At 42.6% G+C, this 17,143-nt stretch overlaps 1 protein-coding gene across 1 annotated transcript in view; it reads left to right on the top strand.

Moving 5' to 3' along the window:
* The first annotated feature begins 3,009 nt into the window (after positions 1-3,009).
* Positions 3,010-17,143, top strand: part of LOC139548192 (retinal guanylyl cyclase 2-like) — a 39,475-nt gene continuing 25,341 nt past the window's right edge. The window contains exons 1-11 of the mRNA XM_071357675.1: positions 3,010-3,754; positions 12,028-12,329; positions 12,607-12,961; positions 13,057-13,141; positions 14,435-14,531; positions 14,618-14,752; positions 14,877-14,957; positions 15,234-15,410; positions 15,612-15,768; positions 16,358-16,507; positions 16,847-16,995. Of these exons, the coding sequence (XP_071213776.1) occupies positions 3,010-3,754; positions 12,028-12,329; positions 12,607-12,961; positions 13,057-13,141; positions 14,435-14,531; positions 14,618-14,752; positions 14,877-14,957; positions 15,234-15,410; positions 15,612-15,768; positions 16,358-16,507; positions 16,847-16,995 (2,433 nt within the window). The remainder of the gene's footprint in view (positions 3,755-12,027; positions 12,330-12,606; positions 12,962-13,056; positions 13,142-14,434; positions 14,532-14,617; positions 14,753-14,876; positions 14,958-15,233; positions 15,411-15,611; positions 15,769-16,357; positions 16,508-16,846; positions 16,996-17,143) is intronic.

A 17,143-nucleotide genomic window follows, 5' to 3' on the forward strand; every position in this document is an offset into this window, starting at 1 on the left:
CAGCACTGTATGGTCCTGCCTGACAAAAATACATACAGTTACAGGTTTTTTGATGTTGTGACTATTGTAATCTTATTGGATTTAAGTAAAACAAGTGGGCTGAGATGGTGAAAACTGTCATTTCTTTTCAGTCTAATATTCCTCTTTGGATTTTATATGTTTAGCCTCTTATGTTATTATGTTAGGGGGCCCCCCTAGATTTGACTCCAAATCCATAATGGAGTCCAAAATGCAATATGGCTGCCGCAATACCATTGACCCCTCTATGGAAAGATGAGACTCTCACGAACTTGATGGTTTTCTTAATTTTGCTCAAGACACTTGTGGGGGTCGTAAAAATTACAACTTTTGTCTGTAGTGTCCAGTTTGCGGAAAGGTGAGACTCTCACGAACACATACATGTCGCCCACAGGCCTGACAAGACCAGTCTGAAGGTCCCCGGTACCAGTTGAAAACATGAATGAAAGTATATATAGAGACTGTTTAGTGTAAAAAATAAGGGGTTAAATACATGTAAAAAAACAATAAATGTTTCCTGATCTTTCAGATACAAGGACAGACACTTCAGAACAAACTTCCTTTTGGGGTGGACTATCTGTTGTTCCATGTAGTGAATCTCTTATTCAATGGGTTTGTATGGGCTAAAAGCAGCAAGGACTAAAACACATTTTCATCAAATAATGTTTTTATATTTTGCTTTGATACATCAATGGGTCTTAAAATTCTAAATCAAATAGCAAAATGATCCCTGGTATGACCTTCTTAAAACAATTCAGTCACAAGTCTCTTTGAGCATCAATGATGCAACTCAGAGGCTCCCACCAATGGAAATAGAACTCTGAACTCTGCCTAGGTCTACAACTTGCAGTATACCAACTGTGGTATAACCTGTGCCTCCATTATTGGGCTCTTAAGTCACCTCCTTATTATTTAGAAGTAAGCTTTGATTCGTTGCGAAGCTTTGATTCATTCCTATTCCAATAAGGCTGCCTGAATCCAACATGATCTCCCTCTGGCTCATTGCATTTGTGATGCACATTGAGATGTGCCGGAACCTTGGACCCCAAAACATTTCATTTCAATGAAATGAGCCCACTTGTTTTCCTTTGAGCCAGTTAGAATAGCCACAACATCAAAGACGTGTAACTGTATGTATTTCTGTCAGGCAGGACCATACAGTGCTGAATGAGAGCACATCTGACTTCTTGAGTTGTCTATTAATCAGCTACCAAACATTTTAGTTTACATTCATCATAAATATTTATAGTTGATATTTCCGCCTATTGTATCTCTGTGTATACATGTATATATTTCCAAGATGCATTAAGATATCCTAATGCAGTTTATTTGTGTATATAGGGCAGGCAACTCACTACTTGTATTGCCGAATTTGAGCAATATCAGAGCTTGTAATATTGGGTTACATGTGTTTATGTGGCCCTTCCCCCTCCAACCAGACATTATTCTGCATTTTTTAGTTTAGTTTTGGAGTAAAATATTTGTACACAACCATCTATTTCATAAATGGGAGATATTAGAGATGTGAAAAAATATGGTTGTGTTTTGTTCGAACTCTGGTAGGGGTATCATTTTTTTGGGGGGGGGGGGGGGGTCCTGCCACTAGCCTAATCTGTCTAAATTGGCACTGGGTTCCTGAAACACGTCGTCAAAACAGCTGAAATGACTGAGGCAGGCAAATATTGAGGAGCTCAGGGGATACACGCGCAGGGAAAACCCTTCGTTAACGTTAATTATTCCCTCTACACCTGAGAGCAAATTCAACTTAAGTGGGGGGCCTATCATTGTCACATAAACGCATCAGACCAATTATTGTTGGGTGCATAGTGTTCATGCAACAAGCTGTCTCCATGGCAAAGGAAACAAATAAGTTATGTGACCCTAGATAAAATACTTTGTTTTTCATCTTCATCACTGTTATTAGTGCCAAATAGAAAACGTATAATTATATTTCTTTAGAGCCCTCTATTTAAATTAAAATGTGATTTTCTGCAGAATATAGGCCTAGGCTACTATCTTGACAAGGCATTGTGAGATGGTTATGTGTTTCTGAGACTCCAACGTACGTTGACAATCCTCTTATAGTGTGCCTTACCGAATATGGATTAGGTCCGGGTGCAGCACCCGCTTTGCCTACAGGTCACTTTGAAAGGGCTTTGATTGAATTGGCGTGGTTGATCTTGGCCTGCTATAAATTATAATATATATTCATTAGATATTCAATATAAATACGTTTTACATTGAAGAAAATATCGCTTTATTTTGCATGCTTTTGTAGTCTACGTTTCTGCAACCTGTTGAGCATCAGGTAACCTTTGCTTGTCAAGAAGGATACTTTACACGGACACATAATGTTAGTCTGTTTGATTCTAATGAGCTAACATTATAAGGTGAGAAAAATGTTACTTGAGTGTAGTGGAGCAGACCTGTGTAAGGCGCGCTAGCCTCTGCAAGCGCCAACAACGGCATGTAAGGAGCTCTCCAGGGTGCTGAAGTTGACTGACAACGGAGCTCCTGCCTCTGCCTCACTCTATGGTAGAGACCAGAAAGATAATGAGGTGTTGTGGCTTCAACTGGGCAACGGTATGACATTTCACATGAGTGAAAATATAGAGAATACTGGAATGGTGAGGTGAGGATTACTGCAAAAAAACAGGAGTGTTAAAAAAACTATCCTCAGACTTCACAGCTTTCAAAAAGGCCAAAGAAAGCAATGGTAAGTGCAACATATTATGATTAAAGCTATGCTATTCAAGATTGTCTCTTTGAGATAACATGCTATCAAATACAGTGATCTCACTCTCACATAGCCTACTTTGTGTTAACACTATGCAGTTTATAAAACTTTGAAGTAGCCTAACCCTTATTATAAATTATGTTCAAATGAATAGGCTAACCTAATCTTTTTTTGCAGATGTTTTTGGTTTGGTTTATAATGCTTTGATGTAGGATCAGATCACAGCTCACCAATACGGATACTCCAGCAGGATAATGCAACATATTCCTCTAAATGTTAGAGGTGTGCTATGGGACTTATCCAACTATCCCTATGGCCCCATCTTCAAGAGCAGACACAGCCTTGCAACTCTGCCATTCTATAACTTTCTGCTATGGGTCCTGCTCGGGGTTTTGACGTTTCCATGCTGTGTCCAGTGTTTAATCTTCAAAGTTGGGGTCCTTGGGCCCTGGAACTGCGACCCGGTCTACTCCAAGGCCCTACCTGCGCTGGCCGCTAAACTGGCCGTGGGCAGAATAAACGAGGATTTCAGTTTAGATTTGGGCAGCAAATTGGACTTTGTGATCCTGCAAGAAGCATGTGAAACGTCTAAAGCATTGACAACATTTGTGTACTACGAGAAGATGGTGGACGGTTTCGTCGGACCCACGAATCCAGGATACTGTGACGCAGCCTCACTTCTGGGCAAAAACTGGGATAAAGCTATCTTTTCCTGGGCATGTATTAACTATGAGTTGGATCGAATCAAGAGCTACCCAACCTTCGCACGGACACTGCCGTCACCTACACGGGTGTTGTTCACCGTGTTGAAGCATTTCAGTTGGGCCAACATCGGCATCGTGTCTTCCAATGAGGATATCTGGATAGACACCGCAGGTAGAGTGGCAAACTCCCTGCGGAGCCAGGGACTTCCCGTTGGCATAGTAGCGTCGGTGGGAATGAACGAGACGGAGATGGAAAGCACACTGAGCAGAATCCAGGCTGCTGGAGAGATCAAAGGCAAGTGTTTTTAAGAACATATTTACCTTCTATTTGATGAAGTTTTGTTTACTGAAAAGATACGAGTGAAATAAATGCAGGCTATGCTATCAAGCCTCACAAGACTGTTTAAAAAAAAAAAAATGTTTTAAACTAGGCAACAGAAAATCTGAGCCTGATCAGTTTAAAGGGGTAATCCGCAGTTGAAACAATAACAAATCACTGAGGGATGGGGCTGGAGAAATGTAACCACTCTCAAATTCATAGAAAGAGCTATGGATATAAGTACTAACCATCCATTATATCAACATAATAGTTTTAACCATGTTTTGAGGCTATAAAGTGTTTGTTTACATTTACTTTGTTTACAAACATTTGAGTACAACAAGCAGTGGCGATTTTATCATGTAAATCTTGGTGGGGCAAACTCTTTTTATGCATGTCAGCAAAGCCACTACCCAACACTAAATAATACATTAATTGCATTATCAATCAATCAATCAATCAATCAATTTTATTTTATATAGCCCTTCGTACATCAGCTAATATCTCGAAGTGCTGTACAGAAACCCAGCCTAAAACCCCAAACAGCTAGTAATGCAGGTGTAGAAGCACGGTGGCTAGGAAAAACTCCCTAGAAAGGCCAAAACCTAGGAAGAAACCTAGAGAGGAACCAGGCTATGAGGGGTGGCCAGTCCTCTTCTGGCTGTGCCGGGTGGAGATTATAACAGAACTATGCCAAGATGTTCATAAGTGACAAGCATGGTCAAATAATAATCATGAATAATTTTCAGTTGGCTTTTCATAGCCGATCATCAAGAGTTGAAAAACAACAGGTCTGGGACAGGTGGCGGTTCCATAACCGCAGGCAGAACAGCTGAAACTGGAATAGCAGCAAGGCCAGGCGGACTGGGGACAGCAAGGAGTCACCACGGGCGGCAGTCCCGACGCATGGTCCTAGGGCCCAGGTCCTCCGAGAGAAAGAAAGAGAGAAGGAGAAAATTAGAGAGAGCCAAGATTTTCAAAATGTTCATAAATGACAAGCATGGTCAAATAATAATCAGGAATAAATCTCAGTTGGCTTTTCATAGCCGATCATTAAGAGTTGAAAACAGCAGGTCTGGGACAGGTAGGGGTTCCATAACCGCAGGCAGAACAGTTGAAACTGGAATAGCAGCAAGGCCAGGCGGACTGGGGACAGCAAGGAGTCACCACGGCCGGTAGTCCCGACGTATGGTCCTAGGGCTCAGGTCCTCCGAGAGAAAGAAAGAGAGAAGGAGAAAATTAGAGAGAGCCAAGATTTTCAAAATGTTCATAAATGACAAGCATGGTCAAATAATAATCAGGAATAAATCTCAGTTGGCTTTTCATAGCCGATCATTAAGAGTTGAAAACAGCAGGTCTGGGACAGGTAGGGGTTCCGTAACCGCAGGCAGAACAGTTGAAACTGGAATAGCAGCAAGGCCAGGCGGACTGGGGACAGCAAGGTGTCGTCATGCCCGGTAGTCCTGACGTATGGTCCTAGGGCTCAGGTTCTCAGAGAGAAAGAGAGAACGAGAGAATTAGAGAGAGCATACTTAAATTCACACAGGACACTGGATAAGACAGGAGAAGTACTCCAGGTAACCAACTGACCCTAGCCCCCCGACACATAAACTACTGCAGCATAAATACTGGAGGCTGAGACAGGAGCGGTCAGGAGACACTGTGGCCCCATCCGAAGAAACCCCCGGACAGGGCCAAACAGGAAGGATATAACCCCACCCACTTTGCCAAAGCACAGCCCCCGCACCACTAGAGGGATATCCTCAACCACCAACTTACAATCCTGAGACAAGGCCGAGTATAGCCCACAAAGGTCTCCACCACAGCACAAAACAAGGGGGGGCGCCAACCCAGACAGGAAGATCACGTCAGTAACTCAACCCACTCAAGTGACGCACCCCTCCTAGGGACGGCATGAAAGAGCACCAGCAAGCCAGTGACTCAGCCCCTGTAACAGGGTTAGAGGCAGAGAATCCCAGTGGAGAGAGGGGATTATTATAACGGTTATAACGGTTTATATTATAACGGTGACAAAGGTGCCCAAAAACTGTTAGGGCCTACATAAAGCTGTCCCACCAGCAGATCTTTCCTTTCAGCATTATGGAGTGAATCCTTACCACTGCTACACCTGGCTATCAGCGGAGCCTTGTCTGGCAGCGAAGCAATTCATTCAGGATTATTTACTGCCTTTTTAAAAATCATAGCTGATATGGCTGACTTGCTTGAACAAATGTGGTTACTACTGACTCCTTGTGGATTTGTGTAAGTCGATAAGAACTACATTCTCCTTCAATAATAACAAACTCCAAAATTAGTTTAGACTTTTGAACCATACACAAACATTATTACATTTATGTTCAGTAAATTCATAATGTTTGTTCTTATATCATTAATACTTAACTCTAAGTATAAGCAAGTTATTTCAGATAAATTCAACAAGATGATGAGGCCTTAACTTTACTCTGCTTTAAGTCACCACACACACAGAGAGAGAGAGAGAGAGAGAGAGAGAGAGAGAGAGAGAGAGAGAGAGAGAGAGAGAGAGAGAGAGAGAGAGAGAGAGAGAGAGAGAGAGAGAGAGAGAGAGAGAGAGAGAGAGAGAGAGAGAGAGAGAGAGAGAGAGAAAGAGAGAGAGAGAAAGAGAGAGAGAGAGAGAGAGAGAGAGAGAGAGAGAGAGAGAGAGAGAGAGAGAGAGAGAGAGAGAGAGAGAGAGAGAGAGAGAGAGAGAGAGAGAGACTCGGTTCGCCTACCATTTGAAGTATTTTATTAGGCCTATGTAGTCTAAAAAGGAAGGAAAATACGATCATGAGGATACAGCATATTGCGCAAACAAAACAACCCTCGGAAAATCAACTGGAATTACATGGGTCTGTTACTGTTTATAACAAATATTTGAACGGTGAGAATGTCACTGGCAAACATGATTACAGACCCAACAACATTATATAGTATCTCCTCAAGAAAAGCACATGAGCTAATTATAATACATAAAGTAAGCTAAACAATGAAATCATTCCAACATTGCCTAAATTGATGAATAAGGAACTAATGAGAGACCTATATAAGCAATAGGCCTATAACAATTGAGATGTACAAACTAGGGCATAAGGGAACGATGACGGCATAAGAAGCAATCCATAATTTCGATTAAGACATTAATGAGTGAGCTAAGATGGACTAGTCAATATAACTTTGTTCAGCGCTTTTGAAATGTACAGCGACAGAATTCAGAACATGGGCCGTTCTTACAGTATTCTCTCTGTACACCAAGTCAGAACTGTAGGATAAATAGAGGGCGTATAAGCAGAAAATGAAAGCTCTTACAGTATTCAATTACATTTCTCAAAAACAGATTATAGGCTACATGTGCACCACCAAGTAAGAACAGTAGGCTAAGTTCTGAGGGGGAAAGGGACCAAAATAGGCACATGGGTTACTAACAGCTTACTACACAACAGACACTTAGTATTAGTGTAATACAGTACAGTGCATTCGGAAAGTATTCAGACCCCTTTTTCCACATTTTGTTATGTTACAGCCTTATTCTAAAAGGGATTACATTTTGTTTCTCTCATCAATCTACACACTACAGCATAATGACAAAGCAATTTTTTTTTGAAATTGTTGCACATTTTATTAAATAAAAAACAAATCACATGTACGTAAGTATTCAGACACTTTACTCAGTACTTTGTTGAAGCACCTTTGGCAGCAGTTACAGCCTTGAGTCTTCTTGGGAACGACGCTACAAGCTTGGCACACCAGTATTCGCTGCTGATCCTCTCAAGCTCTGTCAGGTTGGATGGGGAGCATCGCTACACAGCTATTTTCAGGTCTCTCCAGAGGTGTTCGATCGGGTTCATGTCCGGGCTCTGGTTGGGCCACTCAAGGACATTCAGAGACCTGTCCCAAAGGCACTCGTGTGTTGTCTTGGCTGTGTGCTTAGGGTCGTTGTCCTGTTGGAAGGTGAACCTTCGCTCCAGTTTGAGGTCCTGATCGCTCTGGAGCATGTTTTCATCAAGGATCTCTCTGTACTTTGCTCTGTTTATCTTTCCCTCAATCCTGACTAGTCTCCCAGTCCCTGCCGCTGAAAAACATCCCCCAATATCCCCCTGGCATATTACATAATTTATGCAGCAGCATACAAGACATTTTTGGACTCACAGTTGTTGTGCTGTGCTCACTTAAATAGGAAGGTGGCGCGGTGATCCTTCTTGTTGGCAAATTTTGTCTTCAAACTTTGTTATCAAAGTCTGGCATTCTCTGGATTTGTGGTGCTTTCAAGACACCTGGAACTCTGAAAAAACAAAGTTGAATCATGACGTCAGTGATCTTCAGGTCGGAGCTCTAGAAAGAGGCCAGAGTTCCCGACTTGCAATTCCGAGTTGGATGTCCGTTCAAAGCATATTTTCCCAGTCGGAGCTCATTTTTTCCAAAGTTCCAGTTGTCTTGAACTCACTGATTTCCGAGTTTCGAATTTTCAGATGTTTCAATGTGGCAGAAGTCATGCTGGATGGGCACTTCTAATGTAAATCTATGGTAGCACCCAATGGGGCTTGAACTGCCTAGCTCTCCCTGTAGATTCTGCAGGGACGTTGTGTCCCCCCATGAGTGACAGAATCCTGAGCCAATCACGGCACAACTAGAGAAGATTAACAATGCCAAAACTCTGTATTTTCCGCTGGCTGCCCCTCCACCACAGAAAGCACTGAGCTAGGCTGAAACACCTGCTTTTTGGAGCTGCCTTACTAAATAAAACAAGAAAGAGACCATATTCGTACGCAGCTTTATTCAATAAATAATAACTGATATGTGACACAAATTAAATAACATGTAAAACATCCACAAAAATAATTGAAAAAACAACAGGTGGGGCTCAAAACAGGTATGAATGACAGGTCGCCACTGACAACAAATCAGATCAAATTTAATTTGTCACATCTGCCGAATACAACAGGTGTACCTTACAGTGAAATGCTTACTTACAAGCCCTTCACTAACAATGCAGTTTTAAGAAAAAATAAGTGTTAAGAAAGTATTTACTAAATAAACTGAAGTAAACAATAAATTAAATTAATTTTTTTTTTTTTTAATTAAAAGAAGAAAATAGAAAATAACTAATAATTAAAAAGTAACAATAAAATAACAGTAGCGAGACTATATACAGGGGGTACCGGTACAGAGTCAATGTGCGGGGGCACCGGTTAGTCGAGGTAATTAAGGTAATATGTACATGTAGGTTGAGGTAAAGTGACTATGCATAGATAATAAACAGAGATTAGCAGCAACGTAATGGTTAGCCATTCAGGAGTCTTATGGCTTGGGGGTAGAAACTGTTAAGAAGCCTTTTGGACCTAGACTTGCCGCTCCGGTACCGCTTGCCATGCGTAGCAGGGAGAACAGTCTATGAGTAGGGTGGCTGGAGTTTTGGCAACTTTTAGGGCCTTCCTCTGACACCGCCTGGTATAGAGGTCCTGGTTGGCAGGAAGCTTGGCCCCAGTGATGTACTGGGCCGTACTACCCTCTGTAGTGCCTTGCGGTCGGAGGCCGAGCAGTTGCCATACCAGGCAGTGATGAACCCGTCAGGATGCTCTCGATGATGCAGCTGTAGAACCTTTTGATGATCTGATGACCCATGCCAAATCTTTTCAGTCTCCTGAGGGGGAATAGGTGTTATCGTGCTCTCTTCACAACTGTCTTGGTGTGTTTGGACCATGACAGTTCGTTGGTGATGTGAACACCAAGGAACTTGAAGCTCTCAACCTGCTCCACTACAGCCCTGTTGATGAGAATGGGGGCTTGCTCGACCTTCCTTTTCCTGTAGTCCACAATCATCTCCTTAATCTTGATCACGTTGAGGGAGAGGTTGTTGTCCTGGCACCACACCTCCTCCCTGTAGACTGTCTCATTGTTGTTGGTGATCAGTCCTACCACTGTTGTGTCATCGGCAAACTTAATGTTTGTGTTGGAGTTGTGCTTGGCCATGCAGTCATGGGTGAACAGGGAGTACAGGAGGGGACTGAGCACGCACCCCTGATGGGCCCCTGTGTTGAGGATCTGCTTGGCAGATGTGCTGTTACATACCTTTACCATTTGGGAGCGTCCCGTCAGGAAATCCAGGATCCAGTTGCAAAGGGAAGTGTTTCGTCCCAGGGTCCTTAGCTTAGTGACGAGCTTTGAGGGCACTATGGTGTTGAACGCTGAGCTGTAGTCAATGAATAGCATTCTCAAGTAGGCGTTCCTTTTGTCCAGGTGGGAAAGGGCAGTGTGGAGTGCAATAGCGATTGTGTCATCTGTGGATCTGTTGGTGCGGTATGCAATTTGGAGTGGGTCTAGGGTTTCTGGGATAATGGTGTTGATGTGAGCCATGACCAGCCTTTCAATGCACTTCATGGCTACAGACGTGAGTGCTACGGGTCGGTAGTCATTTAGGCAGGTTATCTTGGTGTTCTTGGGCACAGGGACTATGGTGGTCTGCATGAAACAACAAGCTTATATTTTGGGTTCTGATGGGGTACGACAGTTGTACAGTGGCTTGCGAAAGTATTCATCCCCCTTGGCATTTTTCCTATTTTGTTGCCTTACAACCACTAATTAAAATAGATTTTTGGAGGGTTTGTATCATTTGATTTAAACAACATGCCTACCACTTTGAAGATTGTGAAACAAACAAGAAATAAGACAAAACAACTTGAGCGTGCGTAACTGTTCACCCCAACAAAGTCAATACTTTGTAGAGCCACCTTTTGCAGCAATTACAGCTGCAAGTCTCTTGGGGTACGTCTCTATAAGTTTGGCACATCTAACCACTGGGATTTTTGCCCATTCTTCAAGGCAAAACTGTTCCAGCTCCTTCAAGTTGAATGGGTTCCGCTGGTGTACAGCAATATTTAAGTCATACCACAGATTCTCAATTGGATTGAGGTCTAGGCTTTGACTAGTCCCTTCCAAGACATTTGAATGTTTCCCCTTAAACCACTCGAGTGTTGCTTTAGCAGTATGCTTAGGGTCATTGTCCTGCTGGAAGGTGAACCTTCATCCCAGTCTCAAATCTTTGGAAGACTGAAACAGGTTTCCCTCAAGAAATTTCCTGTATTTAGCGCCATCCATCATTCCTTCAATTCTGACCAGTTTCAGAATTGATGCCCTCCTTGACTGGTCCCTGTCGATGAAAAACATTCCCACAGCATGATGCTGCCACCCCCATGCTTCACTGTGGGGATGGTGTTCTCGGGGTGATGAGAGGTGTTGGGTTTGCGCCAGACATAGCGTTTTCCTTCATGGCCAAAAAGCAAAATGTTAGTCTCATCTGACCAGAGTACCTTCTTCCATATGTTTGGGGAGTCTCCTATTTTTTTCTTTAAGCAATGGCTTTTTTCTGGCCACTCTTCCGTAAAGCCCAGCTCTGTGGAGTGTACGGCATAAAGTGGTCCTGTGGACAGATACTCCAATCTCCGCTGTGGAACTTTGCAGCTCCTTCGGGGTTATCTTTGGTCTCTTTGCTGCCTCTCTGATTAATGCCCTCCTTGCCTGGTCTGTGAGTTTTGGTGGTTGGCCCTCTCTTGGAAGGTTTGTTGTGGTTCCATATTCTTTAAATTTTTTAATAACGGATGTAATGGTACTCAGTGGGCTGTTCAAAGTTAGGATATTTTTTTATAACCCAACCCTGATCTGTACTTCTCCATAACGGTGTACCTGACCTGTTTGGAAAGCTCCTTGGTCTTCATATTGCCGCTTGCTTGGTGGTGCCTCTTGCTTAGTGGTGTTGCAATCTCTTGGGCCTTTCAGAACAGGTGTATATATATTGAGATCATGTGACACTTGCACACAGGTGGACATTGCACACAGGTGGATTGCACACAGGAGATTGCACACAGGTGGGCATTATTTAACTAATTATGTGACTTCTGAAGGTAATTTATTGTACCGGATCTTATTTAGGAGCATCATACATATGCACGCACCACTTTTCCGTTTTTTATTTTTTATTCTTTGAAACAAGTTAATTTTTTCATTTCACTTCACCAATTTGGACTATTTTGTGTATGTCCATTACATGAAACCCAAATAAAAATATATTTAAATTTCAGGTTGTAATGCAACAAAATAGGAAATACACCAAGGGGGATGAATACTTTTGCAAGGCACTGTACATATAATTTATTTTTATGTCCCAAATGTTATGTAGCAACTGCAGATTGCCCCTTTAAGGTGGCGATCCCTCACTGTCTCTGTCCTGTGTGTTCCAGTGATCATCATGTGCATGCACTCTGCTCTGATTGGTGGGGAGCAGCAGACAGCCTTCCTGCTGAAGGCCCATGAGATGGGTCTGACGAAGGGCCGCTACGTGTTTGTCCCCTACGACACCCTGCTCTACAGCCTGCCCTACTCCAACACATCCTACTTCCCCCTGCAAAACAACACCAAGCTGCGGCAGGCCTACGACGCCGTGCTCACCATCACTGTGTCCTCAGATCTGATGTCATTCAACGAGGCGTTCAACATGGCCAAGAGGTTTGAGGAACTCACCATATCACTGGTCCCACAGCAGGTGAGGAGGGTGATTCTTGATATTTTCAATTGTGGGATGTGAGTGGATTCCATCTGAATTTCAATTGATTGTTATGTTATTACATTGTTATTACAATAGTATTATAAATATGCCATTGATTGTATTTATTGAACATTGGTTATGTAGAGAAACACCATATGTCATTTGATATACAACTTTTTGGGGGGTGAGTTTTAGATCAGTGTATCACTCTCAGTTTGAGAAAAGCTAATCATTTTAACCAAATAAACCATTTATCAATGGCCTTGCATTCCAGGTCAACCCCCTGTTTGGAACCATCTACAACAGTATTTACGTCCTAGCCAAAGCCATGCACAATGCCAGGAGAGCTGGCCAGTGGCTCTCCGGGACCAACCTAGCTTATTTCACCAGGAACATGACGTTCTCTGGCTTCAACCAGAAGATCAAGATAGACACTGAAGGGGAGAGCCAGACCAACTATGTCATCCTGGACTCCGACGGATGGGAGGGTCAGCTGTACCGCTCCTATCTGGTGGACCTGAGCGCTGACATGGTCCGCTTTGCAGGAAAATCCATTCATTTCCCTGGGGGTTCCCCTCCCCCCTCAGACTCCAGCTGTTGGTTTGAACCAAACACAATCTGCACTGGAGGTAGAGCACTTGTTTGTCTGTTAGTTTGTGTCTTTCATTCTTCCATCACACAACCAAACTATGTATTTAGTCTCCATGTCTTACCTGTGTCTCAGGTGTGGAGATAACCTACGTCATAGTGGTGGTTGTGATCATCTTCATTCTGATCGTGGGAGGACTTGGTCTAAGTCTGTTCGTAAGGTAACTCTTCTCACTGTCCTGTTCATCTGTTTCTTACTGTATTTGTATGTTGTTTAGCGGAGGTGTGGACTCGAGTCACATGACTTGGACTCTGAGTCAGACTCGAGTCACAAATATGATGACTTGCAACTCGACTTTGACTTTAACACCAATGACTCGTGACTTAACTTGGACTTGAGCCTTTTGACTCGACCTGACTTGATACCCTCCCCAAGCCCAGATATTAAAAATGATGCTATTAAAAATAGTGTGCAGCGCATCAACTCTTCATTTAACAGATTACAGTTTGAATCGGACAGTAGCCAATCAAATTGTGCCAGCTGAGAAAAAGTTGCGTGTGGCAGTGAAGAGAAACGTCGGCGGGTGAATTCAGACGGAGCCCTTGGAAAGATTGATACCCCAAATTATTATTTTCGGATATTTGCAACTTGCAAAACATGCGGGAAGAAAATTACAGACGGAGGCGCAACAACTTCCAACTTTGTTCGACATTTGAAGCTGCACAAAGAACGGTAAGTCGTGGCTAATATAGCAGACAGCTATATAATTTATATATTTGCTAGTGTAGCATGTAGGCTAACATAACGTTAAATCAATGAGCCTCCACACAGTCAGTCAGTGCGGGAACGTGAACATTGCACCCAAGATTGAGCTACAACTGGCTCGGCAGTTGGTAGCCTAAATCCTGCCTGATGTTACTGATGTTCCTAAAACCATTGACATACGTTAGACTACTGTGTGTGTGTTTGTTTGTTTGTTTGTTTGTTTGTTAAGGTTGGGCGATTGTGTACAAGCCTACATCGCCCGATTGCGCCCCATAGCGATCCTCGATAGTCTATCGCTATGGGGGGTCTTTCTCATGGTTAACCATGTATTTCCATGGAATATAAAGTTTATTTGGAAAGTAATAAATATATATATATTTTTAAAAGCATTCATGATTTGCGTCAATGTAATATACTAACTATTACTCTTGTTAAAAATATGAAGTGGTATTACATTTGGTGAAGAGCACATTATGACTTGTTTGGGACTAAACTCAAAGTTTAGGACTTGAGACTTGACTTGAGACTTGTCGGTTTTGACTTGAGACTTGACTCGGACTTGCCTGTCTTGACTTGAGACTTGACTTGGAACTTGAGTGCTAAGACTTGAGACTTACTTGTGACTTGTAAAACAATGACTTGGTCCCACCTCTGCTGTTTAGATACATAGAGACTAAAAACCCAGACAGAGATAGTTGCTATTGCTTTGCTGTGACCTTGGCTGACATGCTCTCTGATTGGCTGGTAGGAGGAGAATCCAGCAGATCCAGTTGGTGAAGGGGCCCAATCGGATCCTACTGACTCTAGAGGACCTCACGTTCATCAACCCTCAACTTAGCAAGAGGGTAAATATATTTCCCCATGTGATTCTCTACAACATTACCTCTTTCTGATATACTGTATGTTCAGTCATCTATTTTATGCCTCATAGAAAATCACTCTAGAGGACCTGAGTGAATCTAAAAGTGCAATAGACAACAACAGTATGCATTCAGGATACCCGCACCACTCTGTGAACAGCATCACAACAGCAACACATGAGACCACAAATGTAGCTGTCTATGAGGTAAGTTGACGACGTTGACCGCTGAACCACAAGTCGACTTTTCATTCCTATCCTAAAATATTTCAATGAGACTTGTAGAGAATGGAGCCAGAATAAAACCACATTTTCTTTCATGGCTTCAAAGGGCGACTGGGTGTGGCTGAAAAAGTTTGAAGAAGGACATTTCAAGGAAGTCAAGCAGAGCACCACCAAGATCTTTACAAAGGTAAAACCAAAACATAACAACAGTAAGTTCAAGCACAAGTACAGTGAATTGCTTGCGAGCTCTACTCAACAGTGCAGTAATCAATTTCTAAAACAGTATAAAAATCTAAAATAAATATATACTGTGTATATATAATAAAGAAAACATGAGAAATAAGAGATGAAGCTATATACAGGGTCAGTGCCAATACCATATTTACAATGTATAGAGTCATGTCTGGGATGTGGGTTTGTTTTTGTTAACTTTGGGGTCTTAATTCTGTGTGAATGTGTCCAGATGAAGGATCTGCGAAATGAGAACATCAATCCGTTCCTGGGGTTTTTCACAGACTGTGACATGTTTGCCGTGGTGACGGAGCATTGTTCCCGTGGCAGTCTGCAGGACCTCCTGAGGAACGATGACGTCAAGCTGGAGTGGATGTTCAAGTCTTCTCTGTTGCTGGACCTAATCAAGGTATAACATGTTTGACACATCATGTTGCAAAACTTTTTCCACAAGTCTAATTTGTCCCAATAAGATAAAAAATATCTTCTAAAAACTTTCGGCCAGCAGTTCATGTTTCGGCCAGCAGATCAAACGTTTAAAATGTTTTTCTGGTACTTTGTCATAAGTAACACCAATGGTTTACCAGTTCTGATCATATTGGCCTCTCAGGGTATGAAGTATCTGCACCATCGAGAGTTCCCTCACGGTCGGCTGAAGTCACGGAACTGTGTGGTGGACGGTCGCTTTGTCCTCAAGATCACAGACTACGGCTTTAACGAGCTGCTGGAATCCCAGAAATCCCCCAAAAATCTAGTTCCACCTGAAGGTAACATCTATGCCTAGATCTGCACTTTTGTTTTTGAAAATGTTCACTCTTCCATATCACGTTATCACGTGTGGTCAACAACATATTTTTTTTTGTTAATGCCTTGTTAGAGTTGTTTGAAAATAATTGATAGTTACACTTCAGATTGTTTTGCATGAGTGGGGTTTTGGACCGCTTGGTGACATCATAACAAAGAGAGTTTGCCCTCCTCTCTGCCAATAGCAGTTTCTTTGCAGGTTACACATCCCTCCCACTAGGCTCCTCCAGTTAGGCCCCTCTCTCAGACCACTCCATAACAGTCCTAGCAAAATTCTTGCTTAGAAATTGCATTTAACTAAGAAGCTATTTTTGTTTGTTTTTGACTATTTTAATTGAAAACAATCACAGTAAGGTACTTAATTGTTACACAGATATTATTTGATATCAAGATAAAAATGGCTGCATTGGACCTTTAACGATGGACTTGACACACATTCATTTGTATTTCTAGTTTGTGAATATAATCTACGTCATTTAGATTCTGTATGCTTCCCAGGTGCTGCATTTAACTACCTTGCCAATATCGTGACCCTGTGCCTCTCTATCTCAGATCAGTTTTGGACAGCTCCAGAGTTCCTCCGAGACGTGGAGAACTCTCGGAAGGGGACCTATAAAGGAGATGTGTATAGTTTTGCCATTATACTCCAAGAGGTGGTTGTCCGAGGACTTCCATATTGCATGCTGGGTCTGACTCCTGCGGGTAGGTCTGGGGAATACAAAACAAGCAAAACCATACAATCCACTCTTAGAGGCATTTTTTTGTTTTAGCTTGAGGTCATTTTTCTGTCATCTGTGAATCAACATCAATTGATTGATTTGTTATACTGGTATCTATCGAGGAATGTCAGAGTTGTAAATCATAATAATTCCCCTATCTACAGTGTATAATGTAGCTACATATTGTACATACAGAATTTCTGCTTTGCTTTGACAAGCTGTCTAGTACCAGCGGACAATAAACTGTGTAATGAGTTGTTATGCTCCCGTGCTGCTGTACAGTATAACCTCTCTCCTCTCTTTCTCTCTCCCTCACAATCAGAGATCATCCGTAAGGTGAAGAAGCCTCCTCCCATGTGCAGGCCCACGGTGGCCCCAGATCAGGCTCCTCTGGAGTGTATCCAGCTGATGAAACAGTGCTGGAGCGAACAGCCTGACCGCAGACCAGCCTTCGATGAGATCTTTGACCAGGTCAGAAACCCTCATTTGTCTCTATGGTTATCTGCTGTCAGTGTCATAGCAGGGTAATGCAGGGAATATGTCTGGGTAATTATGAGCTGTGGACAGCAGAAATTGGTCTGTCAGCACTCATTGGCCATGTCCGAAATCTGTCTTGCCT

The sequence above is a fragment of the Salvelinus alpinus genome, chromosome 21 (genome assembly GCF_045679555.1).
Source record: "Salvelinus alpinus chromosome 21, SLU_Salpinus.1, whole genome shotgun sequence".
Taxonomy (NCBI): domain Eukaryota; kingdom Metazoa; phylum Chordata; class Actinopteri; order Salmoniformes; family Salmonidae; genus Salvelinus; species Salvelinus alpinus.